This window comes from Salmo trutta, chromosome 15, assembly GCF_901001165.1.
Source record: "Salmo trutta chromosome 15, fSalTru1.1, whole genome shotgun sequence".
In the NCBI taxonomy this organism is placed as follows: Eukaryota; Metazoa; Chordata; class Actinopteri; order Salmoniformes; family Salmonidae; genus Salmo; species Salmo trutta.
The window spans coordinates 13,960,800-13,985,150 of NC_042971.1; the positions used below are offsets into that span (position 1 = coordinate 13,960,800).

The window sequence follows — 24,351 nt, forward strand, 5'->3', positions numbered from 1 at the left end:
GCCTGGCCCTGGAAGAGGTTCAGAAAGGACCTTCAAGTAAAAGGGAGAAAATTCACATTGATAAGGCTATGTTTGAGTTTATTTAATTTCAAAATTGTAATGAGAAACAGTGTAGTGAAGTGGAAGAGGTATACAAGACAGTGTGTCACTATCAGAAAGAGAGCAATTTAAGTGTGCGTCACTATGTATCAGAGAGAGCATGTCTATTCATCTTATTTTGTGTTTGCAAATGTGTAAAGTACCAAAATAACTTTGGATGCGTAACAGTTTCAAAGTGTGAGTGCGTGAGACATGAGAAAAGTAATACAATATTTACAGATTGGCTGAATTGATTAATCGTCAAAACAGGGTAGACCCTATGATGGGTTGAGTATAGACAGCAAAATTACACATTTCCTGTATTCTAGAACCATTGATATGCACCTGGCCATCCTGGTTACTGGAGGAATGCAGCCATCTCTGGGTTTGTCCCTGCACCTCTGTCAGCTGATGATGCCCATGACCAAGCAATTGATGCACCTGAGCTTGCTGATGCGGTGGCACTGGACTCTGGCCCGATTCATAGTCTGGGTCAGCACAGAGATGAGGCCAAAACCACCTCTGAATACTCTGCTGTGAACATCAGCTGGATATATGGGGAAATGCATTATCATACTTGACCAAATTAGAATGTCTCTAGCTTAAATAGCCAGCTAGTCCAGAACATTTTTCTAAGGGTAATTCAGATATGACTAGTATGAAAGTATGCTTTTAGTAAACCAAGTAGCTGTCCGTACAGGGCGAAATGTCATTTCAATCTCATGATTTAAGAGTGTCGTCATGGTGGATACATGTAACGTTACCTAGCTAGCTAACTGGATACATTATGGCTTATTTCGACGTGACTTGGTTTAATAAAAACATATGGACAACCCTACAGCTGGCAGCGACTTTAAATCATTTGATTGAGTTTTGCTCTCGCTTTAAAATGATTTGCTTACATAGTTTTTTGGTTTTGATGTCTGTTTACAATTCTATTTTGATTTCAACATCCATTATTATTTCACCCGTCCTCGAAAATGTGTTTGCATTCTCAACTTTATTTTTCATGTTCACGATCTATTTTATTTTGAATTCAATACATATGGCGTGAAATTGACCCCATAAATTGGGCGCTAGCTAAAAAAAACAACAACTTCGTCAACAAGTACAATATTACAAATATTTTACGAGATAACGTGTTCTCTGTAATATCGTATAGTTTTGGAATCGTGACATTAGCTACTTTCGAGGAAAATAGGCAGGTTTCTTGACTCATACTCTGACTTTTAAATCAACGATTACTTTAGCAGCTGCATGCCAACGTGAACGCGATTGGTCGACAGTCTGAGGCGTAAACACGTTTTCCTTTAATTTCCCAATGGGTATCCTATCTTCTTTAATGTAATATATCTTGCTATATGCCGCATTCAAAACAACTGGGAACTAAGAAATCTCCGCCTTCCGAATTCAGTACATTCTAGACAACTAGGATCAAATCGTTTTGAACGGTCATCCAACTTGGAAATGTGGGCATCTTTCTAGAGCTCCGACTTTCTGACCTAAGATCACTGACATGATTTGACCTTGTTTTTTTCCCCAAGTTCTCCAGTTGTGAAAGCACCAATAATAGATGACAGCCTTCCTTTCACTCACAGAGCCGGCGCAATTATAAGCAAGCTCCCCAGAAAAGTGTGGTCCTACGGAAAGAGGCAGTGCATTACAGCAACACTTTCAACAACATTCATTAATGGATCATCTTTCTGCAAGTCTGTGCTGGGGAATATTTTCAGATCCTCCTGTGGGGAAAGAGTTTGGGAGATGAGTGGAAATATCTTGACTTGATGTAGTGATAAAGCTGAATTTGTGCTGTGTGTGAGAAATACTGCACTATTGGAGCTAAAACAAGCATTTCACTGCACCTGTGATCAGAAAATCTTCCGCATTGCATTTTTAAATAACCTTTCAGTGATCTTTCACATTCTCAGACACCAACATTTATTTTGCTTTTGGTTAGTGGTAACAGCACCAAACTGGTCTTCCCCATTCATTCACACTGTTGTAGAATAGAAAAACAAAACAAGTTTATACCAGAGAACAACTCACAGACCATTGCTTTTAAAAGAGACAGCCTTACATTAAAATACTGCATGACAGTAACTCAAATCTAATTGAATATAGTGGACAGATAATTGGTGCCTCTATAATACCCATCTCTGAATACACTAACCTTTGTTCCATCCAATCTCTCCCCCAGCAGGGTGTACTATACATTTATCCAACAGCTGCAAGATTTAAGTGAAACAAATGCACAGTAAGTCATATCCAATGGGGAATAATGATGCTAAGCTTGAACCTCTACCCCCATTCAATAATTGACAATTTCACCAAACGTCTTTAACAGTTTCCTCTGCGTACCACCTCTTAATATGACATTGAAGCGAAACACAAAACAAGTTTCCATCCTGCTGCGCTTACAGTATTTTATGTCAAACAGCCTGATCAATACGCTATCATTGTATATCAACAGGTAAAATGTTACATGCCAAGAAGGCAGATTGAGAGTATTTATAGGAATAGTCCAATTGTATAATTAAAAGAGAGGCCATCATCAGTAAGATGTCAGAGGGGTTAGAGAGGCAGCTGCAGCAGTTAGTCAATGTCCATCTCAGGCAGTTTGTTGCCCTCTGCAGATTCAGGAGCCGCCGTGCCCCCTGCTGCACCCTTCTCTGGGCTGCCTGGCTGGGCCTCTGTGCCCTCCTGTCCATTTACGGGCCCATTCTGCTCTGCCTTCTCATCCTTGGGGACCTCAACTTTAGGTTTGGATTTTGACACGATTGGGTTGCAAGCCGAGTCAAGCTCCTACAAAGATGGAGAGAGGATATCATAGTTAGATATCTGGGACATTTTCACATTTGGATGAACATACGTCATATTAGGACCAGGAGTTTACCTTAACCATGTGACCTGACCAGGCAAAACAGAGTTATTGGAAAGACTATGCAAACCGATTATTAGCACTTACCTTTGTTTTTGCCTGAATCTCTCGGACTTTGACGGCAGGCTCCTGGTTAAGATTGTGCTTGCTCTGCGCGTTCATTTTGCTGTTCATCCAGATCATGGCATCGTTCACCTGCTTATCCACCTTCAACATCTCCAACTCATCCAAATGCTCATACTGCTCCTCCTGGATGTCAAGACAGGCATAAGGAACATTTCAGTGCTGGGAGACATTGAGATATCATTAGATGTCCAGTAGATCAAGGTTGATAAAACTATGTAATAATAATTTTAGAAGTTACCTTTGTTTTGTAAGCTTCTACAATCTTCATGAACTGTTGGATATGCTTTCCGAGTTCATCGAATGCTTTTGGCCTTTCCTCAGCCTCATTGTATCTTTCCTGGATGGGCTGCCCAAGTTTCTGAAGATGGGACATTCAGTTCAGTCACAATCTATCCTATGCTAGAACCAGAGACATGAATTGACCGACAATGTTACCTTTAATTCAGCCAGTTTGTCGATGTACACTTGTTTCTGTTGGTCCTCGCCGTCTTCATACAACCAGTTCTCGGTGTCCTCAAGTCTTAACGAAAAGGTGTCTCTGTCCTGCATTTGGAAAGAATTAACTTGAATAACTCCACATCATTTGTTTTCAATGCGTGTAAGGTTATATAGAGGCAATATACTCACAGATTCACTGACAAACTTCTCCAACAATCCATGCAGTTTGTCTCTCATATCATAGACGTACTCTTCTACGTTGTTCTTGGCATCGTTCCGCTCCTTCTCCAGCTTGTCTTGCATAATCATCTTACCCTGAGGTGGACACATCAAATACAAAATGTTATTGTTTTTTTACTTTCCTTCCCATCACAGCCTTGCTGTAGATCAAGATTAACATGCTCAAGCAAGTCATTAACCTTCAGGTTGAGTCATACAAAAATAGTGTACACTAGCCTTACGATTTACAATAAAGTGTCAAGGTTATGCTTGTAAAACAATTGCTGAGACAACGACATACATTTCATGTCAATACAGGTTTTCAGCTAATTAAAATGAATTCATGATGGGACAAGTTGCCATGGTATCCTACAATATTACCTCATTCTCCACAAACAGATTGACCGTGTCGTTGGTTAGTTGCCAGCGCAGGCTGTTTTCTATTGGGAGCTCGACAGTCTTCGTTTTCACTTTCGGTTTCTTTGCTGATGAAGCTTGATTCTTCTCTTTTCCATCCTCTGATGTCTAAGATTTAAAAAAAAAATACACCTTTTAGATAAATGTGCACTGGTCCCATAAATAAGGCTATATCATGGGCTCCCGAGTGGCGCAGCGGTCTAAGGCACTGCATCGCCTGTATCACAACCGGCTGTGATTAGGAGTCCCATAGGGCAGCGCACAACTGGCCCAGCGTCGTCCGGGTTTGGCCGTGTAGGTCGTCATTGTAAATAAGAATTTGTTCTTAACAGGCTTTCCTAGTTAAATAAAGGTTACATTTAAAATCATTCATACATCTAGACAATAAGCATCCCCTTAGAATGTCAGTGGTAGAAAAACATGTTATCGCACTGTATTGCAAAGAAAATACGCAGTCCATTAGCTACCTCCATTTCCTCAGTCTCAGACTTCTTGTCAGCATTGTCTTTCTGTCCATCACCTTGGGCTTTCTGGTCATCTTGGTCAGTCTGCATCTTACTCTGATGGAGATGAGAAACATTTGATTAGCCATTAATGTGGAGTTAACACCACCAAGAGTTAGCTTGGCATCCCAGTGAGATGGCCAGATCACACATTGGAGAAAGTCATCATTGTGAAAGAAGAAAAAACCCAGCAGGGAATAGAAAATGGACACATCTGTCCTGGAACACATCTAACTTGTTCAGACATGACAGCTGAATTACCTGCCATTTTACTAAATATGTCTGGGCTGATCATTTTCCAATGAACTGGGTGTGGGTAGATTATAGGCTTGTAAAAGCGGAGCCAAAACAAAGCACACAAACCTCGTCTTCCTTCCCCGCAAGGTCCGTCTCCATGGGCTCCTCTCCCTCAGTAGGTTTCAGGACCTCCACTAGAGAGGCACTGGACACACTGAAGACACCGTGGACATTCACCCTGACTTTCACCTTGACCTTTGAGCTTTCACCATTCGCCTGGGGAACCACTTTCTGGACCATGAACTGACCTAAGGAGTTCACAAGTGGATTATTAGACACTGATTAACATGGCCTTAGAGACAACCATTCAAAGTAAATAATCAACTGAATATGTGCAAGCCTATTGCTTATTAGAGTGGTCTAGAGTTTCAGGCCTGTTTGTTTTGGTACCTATTGTGGGGTCCGGGTATGGCAGCTCTTTAGGGTTGTTGTAGTAGGCCTCCAAGGAGAAAGGCTCTCTCCGGTAGAACGTCAACACTTTGGAGAAGGGTGCTGCATGGTTCTTTGGGAATACCTCGCAATCACTGACATTGGAGGAGACAAGAAGATTGTGAGTTACTGATCTGAGTTGAGTGCAATCAGTGTCAAATAGGCCTATGTCAAATGTAAAGAATAGAGTTCATACCTTAACCCCTCCTCTGCAGCAGAGTTCCACTTCAAGGAGATGGGATAGGGGACAACATCAGTGATGGAAAACTCTCTGACTTTGAAGGCGGGGGACAGGATAGCACACTGGGGAAATCAATCACATGCATTATAACACATTTCAGGGGGGTTACATTAACAACTGTATACAGTAGTTCATGGCATGTCAACAGTAAGATTATTTACTGCAAATAGTTTGTGCAAATCAGGTTGACAACTAGTGATATCAACCAGTACCGTGAGAGGCTAAAAACAGCATGCCCATTTGCTGAAAAGGTCATTGGGGACAGTGAGTCATGACATGATACCTGCAGTGCACATCCTCTTGCAACAGCCTCGTCTGCATTTAAAGTCATGCTCAGTTCTTTTCCAAAGAATTTGCTAACTCTTTCTTTGACAGCTGGGATCCTGGAGGCACCACCCACGATTTCCACAGCGTAGAGGTCTTCCTTCTTCAGCTCTGAACAATGCATGGAACACACCACCAGTCAAATTAAACAGCCCACCCAGGTGTTCGCAAGAACATGAACAGGCTGTGCTGAGGGATACTCCTGCTATACTATTAGTACTACTACAGTTACTCACTGGCTTGTTCCATTACGCTGCGCAGGGGAGCCTCTACTTTGGCCAGAAGCCCTGCACACATCTCCTCAAAGTGGCCTCTGGAACAACAGTGGTCATGGGATATTAATAGATACCATACACACATGCAGCTGCTTACATCATGACGATACACAGGCACCGAATGAAAACACTTCCTGACACATGGTTTTTCCACTGCGGATGGACCTAAATGTAATATAGAGGTACTGTGATGACTGAGAGGACTTGTATTTTGCTTCACCAACCTGTTAAGTTTCCCAGTTACGTCAATGTCATTCATGAAGCACTCAATGTTGAGTGGCAGATCAGAGGAATTGGCGCTCATCAGCTTCTTAAGCTTCTCACACTCCTGGTAGAGACGAACCAGGGCTCTGGGCTTGGTTTTCACATCCAGCTTGTACTTCTTGCCAAACTCCTCACAGAAATGGTTCACCAACACCTCGTCAAAGTCTTTGCCACCCAATGCTGCGTCAGACGCAGAAGCTAGCATCTGAAAGAGAAAGAAAGAACATTCATTCCATGCCTTATTCTATTAAAAAAAACTTTTACACATCTTTGTACATATCAACAACATACTTTGAGCTTTCCTTTGTTGAAGGCACAGATAGAGACCTGATAACCAGAATGGCCCAAATCTACAAACACCACATTTCTTGGCTTTTCCTCAGGGGCAGGGAGATCTTGTTTATAGATCCCATATGCCAGTGTAACTGGAAGAATCAAAGAGACAGAAAAATGTGTTCAGACCAAGATTACATGAGTTAACATTGCTCAGTGTTGGCATGGTAATGGCATTACCTGCAGTGGTCTCATTCATAAGTCGTAGGCAGTTGAGTCCTGCAATCTGAGCAGCATCTATAACGGACCTCCTCTCTGCGTCAGTGTAGAAGCTGGGGACCTGGAGCACATTTAGGACAAATTATGACCCTTTAACAAAAACATAATCCTTGACTGCTTATACTGTGTGATAAAACATTTACTCTTTAGAAAAGATATGGAGTTACAATAGGGCATAGTTTAGGAATGACATTTTGTTAACCAAAAAATACTGCTCTGTATCTTTACATCTCTGGGCCTCGTCTAAGTTGATGTAAAACTGCTTACAGAGATGACACAATCAGCCACAGGTTTCTTCATTGCGGTCTCAGCAGTCTCCTTCAGTTTGGTCAGCAGCATGGCAGTGACTTGTTCAATGCTGAAGACTTTCTCCTCCTCCATGTACATCACCTAGTAAAAAGTATAGTAATGAAGTACAAACGTCTTGAAGATTGAATATCTCAACCGTTCAGCCTCTACCACCATGATGGATCAAGTGCTATATCAGAAAGTATACTTCACTTTTGATCATTTACCTTGATCCCGGTCGACCCAGAAGGCAACTGGGCCAGGTCGTAAACCAGGCTAGATTTTGCTGACTGGACGTAGGGGTCTGAGAATGCCCTGCCATGGAATCGCTTGAACCCTTGAACAGTGTTCTTACAATTTGTTACAACCTTTCAAAAAAAAATAAAGAAAATAACAAATACCATGATCAAATAACATTCTATTTTATTTTAACAAATTAATTGTATTAGCTATAAGGTTTAAGCTTACCTGGCCTTTGGCTGCCGCTCCTATTGAACGATTACGTGGTCCGAAGGACACGCATGCTCTGAAAAAAAGTGAAGATGTTATTGATAACAGATCCTTCCCTGTGTGCATGGTGCTCAAATTGTTTACCCTACATGCTTAACTGTCACAACAAACAAAAGGTGCATTGCCAAAATGTAGGCTACATTCTAAAGGGCCCTTTGGTCCAAACTCTTCTGTCATCACTGGTAAACACAGATGTCAATGGCAAAAGCTCACACTACAATTACTGTCAACACAAGTGTGCAGTTGTTGGTGATGTCAGTGAGAGGTTAATGCACCAAAATGTAGACAACACAATTGCATGCCGATGTCACTACACCCGCATAGTAAAGCTGACAAGCAACGTAATAGTAAATCTTACAATGCAGTAATGTATAACGAAACCTCATTATTAATAAAAGGCTCACAATAATTATCTTACACAGTTTAGTTGCTACCCTGTTTAACAACTTAATCTCAGACCGATTTGACGATATAATCTCAGACCGAGGTCAGGAATTTCGAGACTACCTGCCAAAGGTGATTACTGATTAGGGTGGCAGGTAGTCTAGTGGCTAGTGCATTGGGCCAGAAACCAAAAAGTTGTTGGTTCAAATACTCGAGCCGACAAAGTGAAAAATCTGTTAGTGTGCCCTTGAGCAATGGCTGACCCTGTACAGCAGGGCTGCCCAACACTCTTCTTGGAGCTCTACTGTCCTGTAGGTTTTCAGTCCAACCCTAATTTAGCATCTCTGATTCAGCTAGTTAAGGTCTTGTTGAGCATCTAATCATAGAATCAGGTGTGCTAAATTAGGGTTTAACTGAAAACCCACAGGACTGTAGATCTCCAGGAAGAGGGTTGCGCAGCCCTGCTGTACAACAACACATTCACTGCACCTATCTGGCGTATGTGTCAAAACATCCATTAAATGTTTTCCTAACTAGTGGAAATATACTGTATATCAGAATCATCACAAGTAGTATGTAAAATATGGATGTGTGATATAGAGATTAGACAGTGTCACTCACTGACATTTATTTTAGCAACCCCTCTCTGTAATAATTGGAACTGACAGCGTTTTAACTATACTGAACAGAAATATAAATGCAACATGTAAAGTCTTGGTCCAATTTTTCATGAGCTGAAAGAAGATGCCAGAAAATGTTCCATACATACAAAAAGTACAAATTTGTTTACATTCCTGTTAGAGAGCATTTACATTTGCCAAGATAATCCAGATACCTGACAGGTGTGGCATATCAAGAAGCTGATTAAACAGCATGATCATTACACAGTATGTGTCCCGTGCACCTTGTGCTGAGGACAATAAAAGGCCACTAAAATGTGCAGTTTTGTCACACAATACAAAGCCACAGATGTATTAAGTTGAGGAAGTGTGCAATTGGCATGCTGACTGCAGGAATGTCCAACAGATCTGTTGACAGAATGTAATGTTCATTTTTCTACCATAAGCTGCCTCCGTCGTTTCAGAGAATTTGGCAGTACATCCAACCTGCCTCAACTGCAGAACACCTGTAACCACGCCAGCCTAGGACCTACACAGCCGGCTTCTTCACCTGTAGGATCGTCTGAGGAGGGGAATGGGGGTGCTCAGGCGTATTTATGTCTGTAATAAAGCCCTTTTGTGAGAAAAACTCATTCTGCCAAACTGGACCTGGCGCCCAAGTGAGTGGACCTGGCTCCCAAGTGAGTGGACCTCCCAGGCCCAGTCATGTGAAATCCATAGATTAGGGCCTAATGAATTTCAAATTGACTAATTCCCTTCTATGAACTGTAAATCAGTAAAATCGTTGTTTATATTTTTGTTCAGTATACTTTGTAGATATTAATAATAATCAGTCACAAATATTAAATTCCAAGTTTATGGTTCAAAACCAATTTTATAAAGAGGTTTTAAAAATAGGTTCTATTTGACTCAAAATACCATGAAATACAGTAAGGCATTTCTGGCAGAATAGATGGATTCAGTACAATGCATGATTAATATAATTCACCAATAGATTTCTTGGTAGTCAAAGAAATAATGCTATCAGGTTGTAAATCACAGCTGGGATGGTACATTGTTTGCTGCCTCCACCCATTCGGATGCATTGTTTCAGTTTCAATTACCCAATATTTTGAACAAAAACAGGTGATGGTAACTAAGACTGGGAAGGTCAATACAATCAAACTAGCAAGGGCAATGATCACAAGTCAGTCATAACATGGCTAATTGGCTAGCACACGTGTCAAACAAGGCCCGTAGGCCGAATACGAAACACAAGCGAGAAAAATAAGTTAACATTGGAGTCATCTACACTGAACAAAAAAATCCCATGTTTCATGAGATGAAATTAAAGATCACAAAAATGTCCATACATACAAAAAGCACACAACACAATGCCACAGATGTCTCAAGTTGAGGGAGCGTACAATTGGCATAATGACTGCAGAAATATCAACCAGAGCTGTTGTCAGAGAATTTTATGTTACTTTCTCTACCATAAACCACACCCAATGTCATTTTAGAGAATTTGGCAGTACGTCCAACTGGCCTCACAACCGCAGACCACACGTATGGTGTCGTGTGGGCGAGCAGTTTGCTGATGTCAACATTGTGAACCGAGTGCCCCATAATGGCGGTGGGGCTATGGTATGGGCAGGCATAAGCTACAGACAATGAATACAATAGCATTTTATCAATGGCAACCTGAATGCACAGAGATACCATGATGAGATCCTGAGGCCCATTGACGTGTCATTCATCCACTGCTATCACGTTTCAGCATGGTAATGCACGGCTCCATGTCGCAAGGATCTGTACACAATTCCTGGAAGCTGAAAATGGCCTGCATACTCAGACATGTCACCCATTGATCATTTTTGGGATGCTCTGGATCAACGTGTACAACAGCGTGTTCCAGTTCCCATCAATATCTCAAAGTAACCATTTCACTGTAAGGTGTTGTTTTCAGCACATGTGACAAATAAAAAATGTATTTGAATATCCTGCAACTTTGGACAGCCATTGAAGACGAGTGGGACAACATTCCACAGGCCACAATCAACAGCCTGATCCACTCTATGTGAATGAGATGTGTCACGCTGTATGAGGTAAGTGGTGGTCACACCAGATACTGACTGGTTCTTATCCACGCTCCTACATTTTTATTTAAAGGCATCTTAAAATCCATAAATTACGGCCTAATGAATATATTTAAATTGACTGATTTCCTTATATGAACTAACTCAGCAACAACAAAAAAACGGTGTGTTTATATTTTGGTTCAGTATACTTTATGAACTTACAGCCTATTGAGCTTGCGTCTGTGAATTCAACTTCAATTGTGCTGCTTTCGTGTGTCCCGTTTACAGCGCGCAGAGGGAAAGTGTACAGACATGCCACAGTCCTAGGCTCCTAAAATATTGCAGTCTGGCGTCAGTTTTTAAAGCTTTTAAAGCCAAAAAACAAATCCTGCAATAAAACACCATGCAAAGAAGAAATATGTAGGCCTATTACAACAACATTTGAGCAGTAGCCTATGCTGCCTACTCAACTACAAGACATTGAGTGCACCATACAGAAATGCTGAATTCAACCACCCTGGTGATCCATGCGTGTAAAAAAAATGAAAAACATGTTAAGTTTAAAATGTTACAACAACCTATAGCTACGTTTTTTTTACTTGGAGTTACTAAATACTTTTTGATTAAGGTCAGAGTATAATTTTTTTCATTTTGCGCTACACAGCATTCCTAACCTGGCCCACAATGTCTGCTGTGGGGATCAAGCAGTCAACAAGTTGGGCAGTCATTTGAAAGCGTAAGAAATTTTCAGCGATCCAACGCAAAGGCGAAATCCAAGATAATGGAATTCATCGCCCTTGACAATCAACCGTTCGCTGTCGTGGGTGATGTTGGCTTTCGCTGACTGGTTGAGCACCGGTACACACTACCAAGTGCGCCATTTTTCAGATGTTGCCCTACCGGAGTTACACAGTAATAGCGTCACTGCTATTAGCTTCACAACATACATACTATGGAATGCCGTTTGGGCCTTCGCGTGTCAAAAAAGATACAGTAGCACTGTCAAAGCTTTACAAAAAAGTCTGCAAACAAGCAAACACAGGCCACGAACAATGTGTTTATAATACAGCGTTGGTAATAAAGCATCAGTTGTTCAACCACAACTTCTGGGGTAGCGAGATTTAGCTTGGTACCTAGCTTGCACCAATACAACCAGCCTGAAAACAATGAGCAGTAGAAACTGCAGTCATTTTCATTATTCTTAGCAATGATTTAGGAATCCTTGTAAGTTTTAGCTAGCTTGCCACTTGCTGTTCACCTATTGAAGTTGAACTTCAGTTCATGAAAATAAATAGCTAGCCAGCTACTTAGCTTTGGGCAACAGGGTTAACGTTATAAGCAGCCAGGAAGCTTCATCTGGCTAGTAAGGCTCGACCAGACCGGGTTATGTGTTGTGAAGCTAGCCACAATAAAGACTAAGCACAATAGTAGAATTTGCGGGTTGCCTTCTAAATAAAAGTATGTAATTGACAGTGATGCAAATGAATACAAATAGTATAATTATGCCATACTTATATTTTGAAGGCTAACCGCAAAGTCCACTATTGTGGCTAATCCCTACTGTGGCTAGCTTCACATAGATGGGTCTGACCACCACTAATCAAATAAGAAATGTCTTATAAATTAAGGTTATTTTAGATTATGACACATAGCTATATAGTTAGCTATCTAACTATAGCTACTGAAACAGATAATGTTGTGTTATTTGACATGTCAAACAGTGTTATTTGACGTGTATCTTTTTTTCATGTCTTATCCAAGATGGTGAAGCAATAAGACGTCTTTGTCCTTCGTCTTGTCGTGTCTCATGTATATATATTTTTATATATTTTTCTTTGCATATCTTTTTATATATTTTTCTAAACCTCAACTTCAAAATACTCCCCTGCAACCCGCCTCACCCAATGTGGTGTGGATCTGTTTTTTCTAAAGTATTTTTATTTACCTCGGAACCGGAATCCCCCAACAGAAGCTAGCCAGCTCACTAGCTAGTAGTCAGCTAACCACTGCTAGCGGTCATCAGCTAACCTTTAGCTCGGAAAGCTCTCGCCAGTTTGTACAACGCGACTCAAACCAGAGCATACCCGACCTATTTTCTCTCCATATCCCCGGATTCCTACCGCAAGCTCTGAACCTTTTCACCTGGATCATCGCAGCTAGCTAGCTACTATCCGAGTGACTACTCCTGGCTAACGTCTGTCCTGAAGCAAGCACCAATTATCCTGGAGCTAGCCCATGCTAGGCCCATTCTCCCAGCTAGCTGAAGAGGTCCATCAGCCACTCCTGGGCTACAATACCCGGACCCCTTCTACTGCAAGTGCGGGAAACGGAACCCCGCCGATCCTACATGGCTGGACCACGACGTAATCTGCTTGAGGGGGTACTCAACTGGCCCCTACATCGCGACATCCCCTGAATGCCCATCTGCTAGCTGCGGCCCGTTAGCTGTCTAGAGCATATTGGACTGTTAGCTGAATAGATCCATCGGCCAAAGTCTTGGGCCACTATACCTATTTTGCCAATTGGACTTGTGCCCCTCTGCTACTCGGAACCCTACTAATTCCATCATGACGTGACCGCACGCGGAGGCTAAAACAGACTTTCCTCCGTCAAGACGTCCATCTAAGGCCCTTCTGCTAGCTGTTTGAATCGCCGTGTCTCCAGCCAGCCCAACCACTCACTGGACCACTATGATCACCCGGCTACGCATGCCTCTCCCTTAATATCAATATGCCTTGTCCATTACTGTCCTGGTTAGTGATTATTGTCTTATTTCAATGTAGAGCCTCTAGCCCTGCTCAAAATGCCTTTACCAACCATTTAGTTTCACCTCCCACATATGCGGTGACATCACCTGGTTTAAACGTCTCTAGAGACAATATCTCTCTCATCATTACTCAATGCCTAGGTTCACCTCCAATGTACTCACATCCTACCATACCTTTGTCTGTACATTATGTCTTGAATCTATTCTTTGGCACCCAGAAACATGCTCCTTTTACTCTCTGTCCCAAACGTACTAGACGACCAGTTCTGATAGCCTTTAGCCGTACCCTTATCCTACTCCTCCTCTGTTCCTCTGGCGATGTAGAGGCTAATCCAGGCCCTGCAGTGCCTATCTCCACTCCTACTCTCTAGGTGCTCTCATTTGTGGACTTCTGTACCCGTAAAAGCCTTGGTTTCATGCATGTTAACATTAGAAGCCTCCTCCCTAAGTGTGTTATATTCACTGCTTTAGCACACTCTGCCAACCCGGATGTCCTAGCCGTGTCAGAATCCTGGCTTAGGAAGACCACCAAAAATCCTTAAATTTCCATCCCTAACTATAACATTTTCCGACAAGATAGAACTGCCAAAGGGGGCGGTGTTGCAATCTACTGCAGAGATAGCCTGCAGAGTTCTGTCTTACGATCCAGGTGAGAAACAAGTCTCTCACCGTTGCCGCATTCAATAGACCACCCTCTGCCCCCAGCTGTGCCCTTCACACCATATGTGAATTGATTGCCCCCCATCTATCTTCAGAGCTCGTGCTGCTAGGTGACCTAAACTGGGACATGCTTAACACCCCGGCCATCCTACAATCTAAGCTTCATGCCCTCAATCTCACAAATTATCAATGAACCTACCAGGTACAACCCCAAATCCGTAAACACAGGGACCACATAGATATCATCCTAACCAACCTGCCTTCCAAATACACCGCTGCTGTTTTCAACCAAGATCTCAGCGATCACTGCCACATTGCCTGCATCCGTAATGGGTCTGCGGTCAAATGACCACCCATCACCTGACCTTGACCCAGCAAAAAAAAAATTCTGTGACGTTCTGCATTAGCATCGAATAGCCCCCGTGATATGCAACTTTTCAGGGAAGTAAGGAACCAATATACACAGGCAGTTAGGAAAGCTAAGGCTAGCTTTTTCAAGCATAAATATGCATCCTGTAGCACAAACGACAAAAAGTTCTGGGACACTAAATTCCATGGAGAATAAGAGCACCTCCTCCCAGCTGCCCACTGCACTGAGGCTAGGAAACACTGTCACCACCGATAAATACACTATAATTGAGAATTTCAATAAGCATTTTTTCAATGGCTGGCCATGCTTTCCACCTGGCTACCCTTACCCAGATCAACAGCCCTCCACCCCCCACAGCAACTCGCCCAAGCCTCCCCCACTTCTCATTCACCCAAATCCAGATAGCTGATGTTCTGTAACAGCGGCAAAATCTGGACCCCTACAAATCAGCCAGGCAAGACAATCTGGACAATCTCTTTCTAAAATTGTCTGCCGAAATTGTTGCAACCCCTATTACTAGCCTGTTCAACCTCTCTTATCGTCTGAGATCCACAAAGATTGGAAAGCTGCCGCAATCATCCCCCTCTTCAAAGAGGGAGACACTCTAGACTCAAACTGCTACAGACCTATATCTATCCTACCCTGCCTTTCTAAGGTCTTCGAAAGCCAAGTTAACAAACAGATTACTGACCACTTCGAATCCCACCGTACCTTCTTCGCTATGCAATCTGGTTTCAGAGCTGGTCATGGGTGCACCTCAGCCACGCTCAAGGTCTTAAACGATACCATAACCGCCATCGATAAGAGACAATACTGCGCAGCCGTATTCATTGACCTGGCCAAGGCTTTCGACTCTGTCAATCACTACATTCTTATCGACAGACTCAACAGCCTTGGTTTCTCAAATGATTGCCTCGCCTGGTTCACTAACTACTTCTCGGATAGAGTTCAGTGTGTCAAATCGGAGGGCCTGTTGTCCGGACCTCTGGCAGTCTACGGGGGTGCCACAGGGTTCAAATTGTCAGGCCGACTCTCTTCTCTGTATACATCAATGATGTCGCTCTTGCTGCTGGTGTTCTCTGATCCACCTCTACGCAGACGACACCATTCTGTATACTTCTGGCCCTTCTTTGGACACTGGTAACTAACCTCCAGACGAGCTTCAATGCCATACAACTCTCCTTCCGTGGCCTCCAACTGCTCTTAAATGAAAGTAAAAATATATGCATGCTCTTCAACCGATCGCTGCCCACCCCTCCAGCATCACTACTCTGGACGGTTCTGACCTAGAATACGTGGACAACTACCTAGGTGTCTGGTTAGACTAAACTCTCCTTCCAGACTCACATTAACCTGTTAGGGCTAGGGGGCAGTATTTACACGGCCGGATAGAAAACTTACCCGATTTAATCTGGTTACTACTCCTGCCCAGTAACTAGAATATGCATATAATTATTGGCTTTGGATAGAAAACACCCTAAAGTTTCTAAAACTGTTTGAATGGTGTCTGTGAGTATAACAGAACTCATATGGCAGGCAAAAACCTGAGAAGATTTCATGCAGGAAGTGGCCTGTCTGACAAGGAGTCGTTCTTCTTGTCTCTGTTTATTGAAGAGTGAGGATCTTAGCTGTAACGTGACACTTCCTATGGCTCCCATAGGCTCTCAGAGCCCGGGAAAAAGCTGAACGATATCGAGGCAGCCTCTGGCTGAAACACATTATCGCCTTTGCCAAGTGGCCGATCAGAGGACAAAGGGCTTAGGCGTGTGCCCGAGTCGAGCCCGTGCTTTATTTTCTTTCGTCTGTTTACCTAATTGCAGATTCCCGGTCGGAATATTATCGCTTTTTAACGAGAAAAATGGCATAAAAATTGATTTTAAACAGCGGTTGACATGCTTCGAAGTACGGTAATGAAATATTTAGAAATCTTTTGTCACGAAATGCGCCGTGCGCGTGACCCTTATTTACCATTCGGATAGTGTCTTGAACGCACGAACAAAACGCCGCTGTTGGAACATAACTATGGATTATTTTGGACCAAACCAACATTTGTTATTGAAGTAGAAGTCCTGGGAGTGCATTCTGACGAAGAACAGGAAAGGTAATCAAACTTTTCTAATAGTAAATCGGAGTTTGGTGAAGGCTAAACTTGCTGGGTGTCTAAATAGCTAGCCTTGTGACGCCGGGCTATCTACTTAGAATATTGCAAAATGTGCTTTCACCGAAAAGCTATTTTAAAATCGGACATATCGAGTGCATAGAGGAGTTCTGTATCTATAATTCTTAAAATAATTGTTATGCTTTTTGTGAACGTTTATCGTGAGTAATTTAGTAAATTGTTAGTAAATCCGCCGGAAGTTTGCGGGGGGTATGCTAGTTCTGAACGTCACATGCTAATGTAAAAAGCTGGTTTTTGATATAAATATGAACTTGATTGAACAAAACATGCATGTATTGTATAACATAATGTCCTAGGTGTGTCATCCGATGAAGATCATCAAAGGTTAGTGCTGCATTTAGCTGTCTTCTGGGTTTTTGTGACATTATATGCTAGCTTGAAAAATGGGTGTCTGATTATTTCTGTCTGGGTACTCTGCTGACATAATCTAATGTTTTGCTTTCGTTGTAAAGCCTTTTTGAAATTGGACAGTGTGGTTAGATTAACGAGAGTCTTGTCTTTAAAATGCTGTAAAATAGTCATATGTTTGAGAAATTGAAGTAATAGCATTTCTAAGGTATTTGAATATCGCGCCACAGGATTCAACTGGCTGTTACGTAGGTGGGACGATTTGGTGCCACCTGCCCTAGAGAGGTTAAACATCTCCAATCCAAAATTAACTCTAGAATCGGCTTCCTATTTCGCAACAAAGCATTCTTCACTCATGCTGCCAAACATACCCTCGTAAAACTGACCATCCTACCGCTCCTCGACTTCGGCGATATCATTTACAAAATAGCCTCCAAACCCTCTACTCAACAAATTGGATGCAGTCTATCACAGTGCCATCCGTTTTGTCACCAAAGCCCCATATACTACCCACCACTGCGACCTGTACGCTCGCGTTGGCTGGCCCTCGCTTTACACTTGTTGCCAAACCCACTGGCTCCAGGTCATCTACAAGTCTCTGCTAGGTAAAGCCCCGCCGTAGCTCACTGGTCACCATAGCAGCACCCACCCGTAGCACGCGCTCCAGCAGGTATATCTCACTGGTCACCCTCAAAGCCAATTCTTCCTTTGGCCGCCTCTCCTTCCAGTTCTTTGCTGCCAATGACTGGAACGAACTGCAAAAATCACCGAAGCTGGAGACTCATATCTCCCTCACTAGCTTTAAGCACCAGCTGTCAGAGCAGCTTACAGATCACTGCACCTGTACATAGCCCATCTGTAAATAGCCCATCCAACTCCCTCATCCCCATACTGTATTTATTTATCTTGCTCCTTTGCACACCAGTATCTCTACCTGCACATTCATCTTCTGCACATCTACCATTCCAGTGTTTAATTGCCATATTGTAATTACTTCACCACCATGGCCTATTTATTGTCTTACCTCCCCTATCCTACCTCATTTGCACATACTGTATATAGACTTTTTCAACAGTATTATTGACTATGTTTGTTTATTCCATGTTTAACTCTGTTGTTGTATGTGACAAACTGCTTTGCTTTATCTTGGTCAGGTCGCAGTTGCAAATGAGAACTTTTTCTCAACTAGCCTACCTGGTTAAATTATGATGAAATAAAAAATAAACATGTAAAGACCCAAACGGCATTCCATAGAAATCCTGCTTGAGAATTAAACGACAGCAAGTAAGTGAAAGAAATAGGTTTTGATTATGTTTTGCTGGCAATGGGGACATACTTAACTGACAACAAAATAACTTTTTGGTCAGTGTGGTGTGTGTAACCTTTAACTAGGCAAGTCAGTTAAGAACAAATTCTTATTTACAATGACGGCCCGGACAACGCTGAGCCAATTGTGCACCGCTCTATGGTACTTCCAATCACGGTCGGATAAGATACAGCCTGGATTCGAACCAGGGACTGCAGTAACGCCTCTTGCACTGAGACGCAGTGCCTTAGACCGCTGCGTCCGTGTGTGTGTTAAATATTTAACTGTGCTAGAATGCTTAAAAGAATGCTAAAATTTGAAATAAATAGGTTATCGGTGTCGTTTTTTGGGGGCAAGGAAAATATTGGATATCAGTATCGGCAAAAAATGTCATATCGGTGCATCACTAGTTAAAGTGTTAAAATGCAATATACAGCATCCTATCTACTTAAATTAACATTATAATGAGCCATATTATTTCTAATAAAACAATGGCCAGTTTGGGTCGCAGTTGCACATTTTTTTGTAAAAACAAATATAGGATATGTCTGGTCCGCAAATTTGCTGTTTTTTTCCCCCAATAAAGCCTGTGCACTGAATGAGTTTGACACCCCTGGGTTAACATATCTATTTATGTAGCTAGCTATTTATTTAACAACCTAAAAACACAGAGTCTAATGTTAGGTGCTAGCTGATGGGAGGATGTCATGTCATTGGAGTAGTGGGTGAGGGAGTGACTCTTCCCCCTCATATTGTTTTTTTGGTTGCAACAGCTAGGGATACAGGTGTCATTTGGTTAGCTTGCAAGATATGTAAATTCCTTTGCTAGCTTTGCTGAACTTGAACAACTTATCTACAGTTAGCAACTATCTTAGTTGACAATCAAATGTATTTGGCATCGATTAAATGGGTGGGCAGACAGGCAAGTTCCCATTCAGTAGTCAAAATGTGGGTTGGGACAAGCATGCAAGCTGCAGAAGGACGAGCAGGCTACTATTCCCCATTATTTATCAGGGCAATGTTGAGGTCCAACTAGCTGAAAAAGTTGAGCGTTTATCGAATGTGCCCTCATTATATTTGAGATAATCGCGCTCTGGCTAGCATTAGTTGTTGATCTTGTTTACGTGCATAGGCAACTGACCCTACCTTTACATGGTTGTTTGACCAATAGGACTGAAGTACTCAAATGTAGGACTTGAACTTCCCCCATGGTATTCACATATTTGCAGGAATCCATTCAGGTGTATTTTGTGGCAAATGCGTTCTAATGATCTAAAGTCGCACTGTTACTGAACACAGTCCAGTTCAAAGTGAATGATGGCAGGCTGGTGTGGCAAATGTCTTATTTGCATATAGGCCTACTGCTGCTCTGATTGGCTATGGTGCACTGGTCTGCATAGATTCTGGTCCTGGACAAAACATATGTTTTTTGGTGGTTTTATTTGGTGCAGTGTCTATTAGTTGTCCAAAACGCATGGCCGCTTTCTCACTACAATGCCATAGAATTTTCACAAATGCCTTACACTCTCTCTCATATATATCTAATTTCCAAACATTCTATGAATTTATGAAAATTACCACATCTAAGTGCTCGCTTGTCAGAAAACGTTAAAAAAAAAAGTTATTCTCCCTGGGGGTAAATATGAACAGCTTTTAATATGATTTAATTTAGCTAAAACACTGTAAATCTGACACTAGATGTAAATTAAAACTGTTGCCAGTGGTGCCATAAACGAATATGGAAAGGATAAGAATATATTTTTTTACTACATTTGGGGTCATTACATCTCATTATACTTTACGACGTAGCTTTACGCTCTGCAAAATTGCTAGAATATTCCTACCGGCGATTGACGGATGTCATCATACATAGGAAGCAAGCTACTACAGTAAGCAGTTTCCACTAGTTACCCCAGCGACAAAGTAAAAATGGCTAAATCGTAAACATTCTTGAAAACAAACATTTGCTTTTTGGTCTTCATTTAATGTTAGGCATAAGGTTAGCAGTGTGGTTACGGTTAGTATTAATGTTACATTTAAAAATCTGATTTTCGTTAGAGAAATGGTAGAAATGGCCGGGGTTTATTACTTTATGGCTGCGTTAAACTCAGTAAGCGGTGAGTTAGCTAACTGGCTAGTTACTGGCTAGTTAGCTAGTTAGCTATGATAGTAGGCACCCTCCTTATGATAAGTTACTGCTAGTAAGCAACCATTATCTAGTTAAATACACATGTGAAATAAGTCCATCTGATAATAACGATAATTACAATTGCCGACAAAACGGGATGAATAACGCTATCCAGCGGAATTCACGTGCAGTAGCTAGTAACGTTACCCTACACACACACACAACTGTTAGCTAACGTTAGTTGTCAAGGCCGCAGAAATTGGCCACTCACAAACCAAATGTATTTGTTTCAAGTGGATGGCTAATCTAGACTAGTGAAACGAGTTTTAAAATGTTCTACTTACGGTGTATTTCGGTCGCTATATTCGTTAGCCACGGTTTCAATTCCTCCGGCTCGAGCAACAGCAACATAGCAGCTTTGAAAGCCCACATCAATTCCCACCACTGACATCTTCCACGCTACCTTGCCTGTATTCTACTACTGTATGAAATGCAGACGTAGATAACTCTTTAAAAAAAAATGTGTTTGAATTATTTTGAAAGACGTTTAAAAGTCAGTGGATAATGTTAAATCAAAAGTGTCAATTCAAATTGAATTCATAATCCACAGCACAATACGGAGTACTCTGGTGGTAGTGGTGCACACCGGTAGATGCAAGGTGGTTTTGCGAGTTCACGCGGAATCTTAAAGCTATATCGCGAGAATTGAATAGTTCTCGATGGCTCCAGACCTTTCTGTCAAGAGATATTTGGCTCTGGACCTTTCTATTTGAAAGATTTCATTCTGAACCAGGACCTTCTTATTCTATCAACTTTATATGGCGGTTGGCAACCAACTTTAAGGTGCATTACCGCCTCCAACTGGACTGGAGTGTGGACAAGAGACTGAAGGTCTAAATCCGACCTGGCTCTTCAACCCCATTACTCCTCAAATCTAATAACAATCGCTCCCTTTCCCTCACATATTTCTGGCACTGAAATAAATCAAATCAGATTGTATTTCTCACATGCGCCGAAAACAGCAGGTGAAGATCTTACAGTGAAATGCTTACAAGCTTACAATGCAGTTTTAAGAAAAAAGAATCTTTAAGTAAAAAAATAGATAAGTAAAAAAAATAGAAAATAAAAGTAAAAAATAATTAAACAGCAGCAGTAAAATAACAATAGTGATATAATAGTGATATAATAGCTATATACAGGGGTACAGGTGCAGAGCCAATGTGCGGGAGCACCGGTTAGTCGAGGTAATTGAGGTCATATGTACATGTAGGTAGAGTTAAAGTGACTATGCATAGATAATAAACAGAGAGTAGCAGCAGCGTAGAAGAGGGGTCTGGGTAGCCCTTTAATTAGCTGTTCATGAGTCTTATGGCTTGGGGGTAGAAGCTGTTAAGAAGCCTTTTGGACCTAGATTTGGTGCTCCGGTAGAACATGTTCCACTGTCTCCATCTCCTCCTGACAATGATCACACCTCCCAGTCGGATGTTTCCCCACCAATTTCAATGTACTATTGAGCCTTGTGTATCCCAGTCTCAGCCTTGTGACTACACTTTCCTCCCTTCTCTCAGCCTGAGGACCTCCCTGCCCCCACCTTTTCCAGGATCTTATACAGGTGTCTTCCCTTTCTCTCCCTGTTCCACAACTCTTGCCATTTGTTTTTAACCACTTTTCTTATTAACCCCTTGGCTTCTGCTTTACTGACTGACAATTCCATCTCAACATTAGGATGTCTAAGAGCCGGCTTGGCGATGACATCCACATCCTCATTCCCCTCTACTCTCATATGAGCTGGTACCCAGAGGAACATCACAAATACCCTAATCTGTTTCACCCTACAGTTGTGGCCAAAAGTTTTGAGAATGACACAAATATTAATTTTAACAAAGTCTGCTGCCTCAGTTTGTATGATGGCAATTTGCATTTACTCCAGAATGTTATGAAGAGTGATCAGATGAATTGCAATTAATTGCAAAGTCCCTCTTTGCCATGCAAATAAACTGAATCCCCCAAAAACATTTCCACTGCATTTCAGCCCTGCCACAAAAGGACCAGCTGACATCATGTCAGTGGTTGTCTTGTAAACACAGGTGGGAGTGTTGACGAGGACAAGGCTGGAGATCACTGTCATGCTGATTGAGTTCGAATAACAGACTGGAAGCTTTAAAAGGAGGGTGGTGCTTGGAATCATTGTTCTTCCTCTGTCAAACATGGTTACCTGCAAGGAAACATGTGCCGTCATCATTGCTTTGCACAAGAAGGGCTTCACAGGCAAGGATATTGCTGCCAGTAAGATTTCACCTAAATCATGAAGAACTTCCAGGAGAGCGGTTCAATTGTTGAGAAGAAGGCTTCAGGGTGCCCAAGAAAGTACAGCAAGCGCCAGGACCGTCTCCTAAATTTGATGCAGCTGCGGGATCGTGGCACCACCAGTACAGAGCTTGCTCAGGAATGGCAGCAGGCAGGTGTGAGTGCATCTGCGCGCACAGTTAGGCGAAGACTTTTGGAGGATGGCCTGGTGTCAAGAAGGGCAGCAAAGAAGCCACTTCTCTCCAGGAAAAACATCAGGGACAGACTGATATTCTGCAAAAGGTACAGGGATTGGACTGCTGAGGACTGGGGTAAAGTAATTTTCTCTGATGAATCCCCTTTCCGATTGTTTGGGGCATGCGGAAAAAAGCTTGTCCGGAGAAGACAAGGTGAGCACTACCATCAGCCCTGTGTCATGCCAACAGTAAAGCATCCTGAGACCATTCATGTGTGGGGTTGCTTCTCAGCCAAGGGAGTGGGCTCACTCACAATTTTGCCTAAGAACACAGCCATGAATAAAGAATGGTACCAACACATCCTCCGAGAGCAACTTGTCCCAACCATCCAGGAACATTTTTGTGATGAACAATGCCTTTCCAGCATGATGGAGTACCTTGCCATAAGGCAAAAGTGATAACTAAGTGGCTTGTGGAACAAAACATAGATATTTTGGGTCCAAGGCCAGGAAACTCCCCAAACCTTAATCCCATTGAGAACTTGTGGTCAATCCTCAAGAGGCGGGTGTACAAACAAAAACCCACAAATTCTGACAAACTCCAAGCATTGATTATGCAAGAATGGGCTGCCATCAGTCAGGATGTGGCCCAGAAGTTAATTGACAGCATGCCAAGGCGGATTGCAGAGGTCTTGAAAAAGAAGGGTCAACACTGCAAATATTGACTCTTTGCATCAAATTCATGTATTTGTCAATAAAAGCCTTTGACACTTATGAAATGCTTGTAATTATACTTCAGTATTCCATAGTAACATCTGACAAAAATATCTAAAGACACTGAAGCAGCAAACTTTGTGGAAATTAATATTTGTGTCATTCTCAAAACTTTTGGCCACAACTGTATACAAGCACTGCAAAACCTCATACAATACATCCTGTCTGCTCTGAGACACAAATGCATTTAAGCTCATCAGTGCTGCACAGGAGTCAGAGCAGATGACTACTCTGTCTGGCCTCACCTCCTCCAGCCATTGTGCAGCCAATAGTATGGCCAACAACTCCATTGTGTAAACAGATACATGATCTGTTTCTCTTTTGGTCACTGCCACCTTAAACTCAGTAACACTAAAAGCTGCACCTGTCCTCCCTGTTTTAGGGTCCTTAGATCCATATGTGAATATATTCAAGAAAGCATAGTATTGTGTTCG

The 24,351-nt window shown here is 42.1% G+C and overlaps 1 protein-coding gene across 1 annotated transcript; it reads right to left on the minus strand.

Moving 5' to 3' along the window:
• Positions 1 to 1,992: 1,992 nt before the first annotated feature.
• On the minus strand, positions 1,993 to 21,404 carry LOC115148521 (heat shock 70 kDa protein 4). Its single transcript, XM_029690472.1, has 19 exons — positions 21,006 to 21,404; positions 7,798 to 7,855; positions 7,557 to 7,697; positions 7,309 to 7,431; positions 7,003 to 7,102; positions 6,781 to 6,914; positions 6,450 to 6,694; positions 6,187 to 6,263; positions 5,910 to 6,061; positions 5,582 to 5,688; positions 5,347 to 5,480; positions 5,023 to 5,204; positions 4,624 to 4,716; positions 4,121 to 4,264; positions 3,710 to 3,835; positions 3,518 to 3,625; positions 3,321 to 3,440; positions 3,044 to 3,205; positions 1,993 to 2,880 (listed from the first exon to the last, which is right to left on the minus strand). Exons 1-19 carry the CDS (start codon positions 21,110 to 21,112, stop codon positions 2,671 to 2,673), a joined length of 2,523 nt encoding a protein of 840 aa, XP_029546332.1. The 5' UTR covers positions 21,113 to 21,404; the 3' UTR covers positions 1,993 to 2,670.
• Positions 21,405 to 24,351: the final 2,947 nt, after the last annotated feature.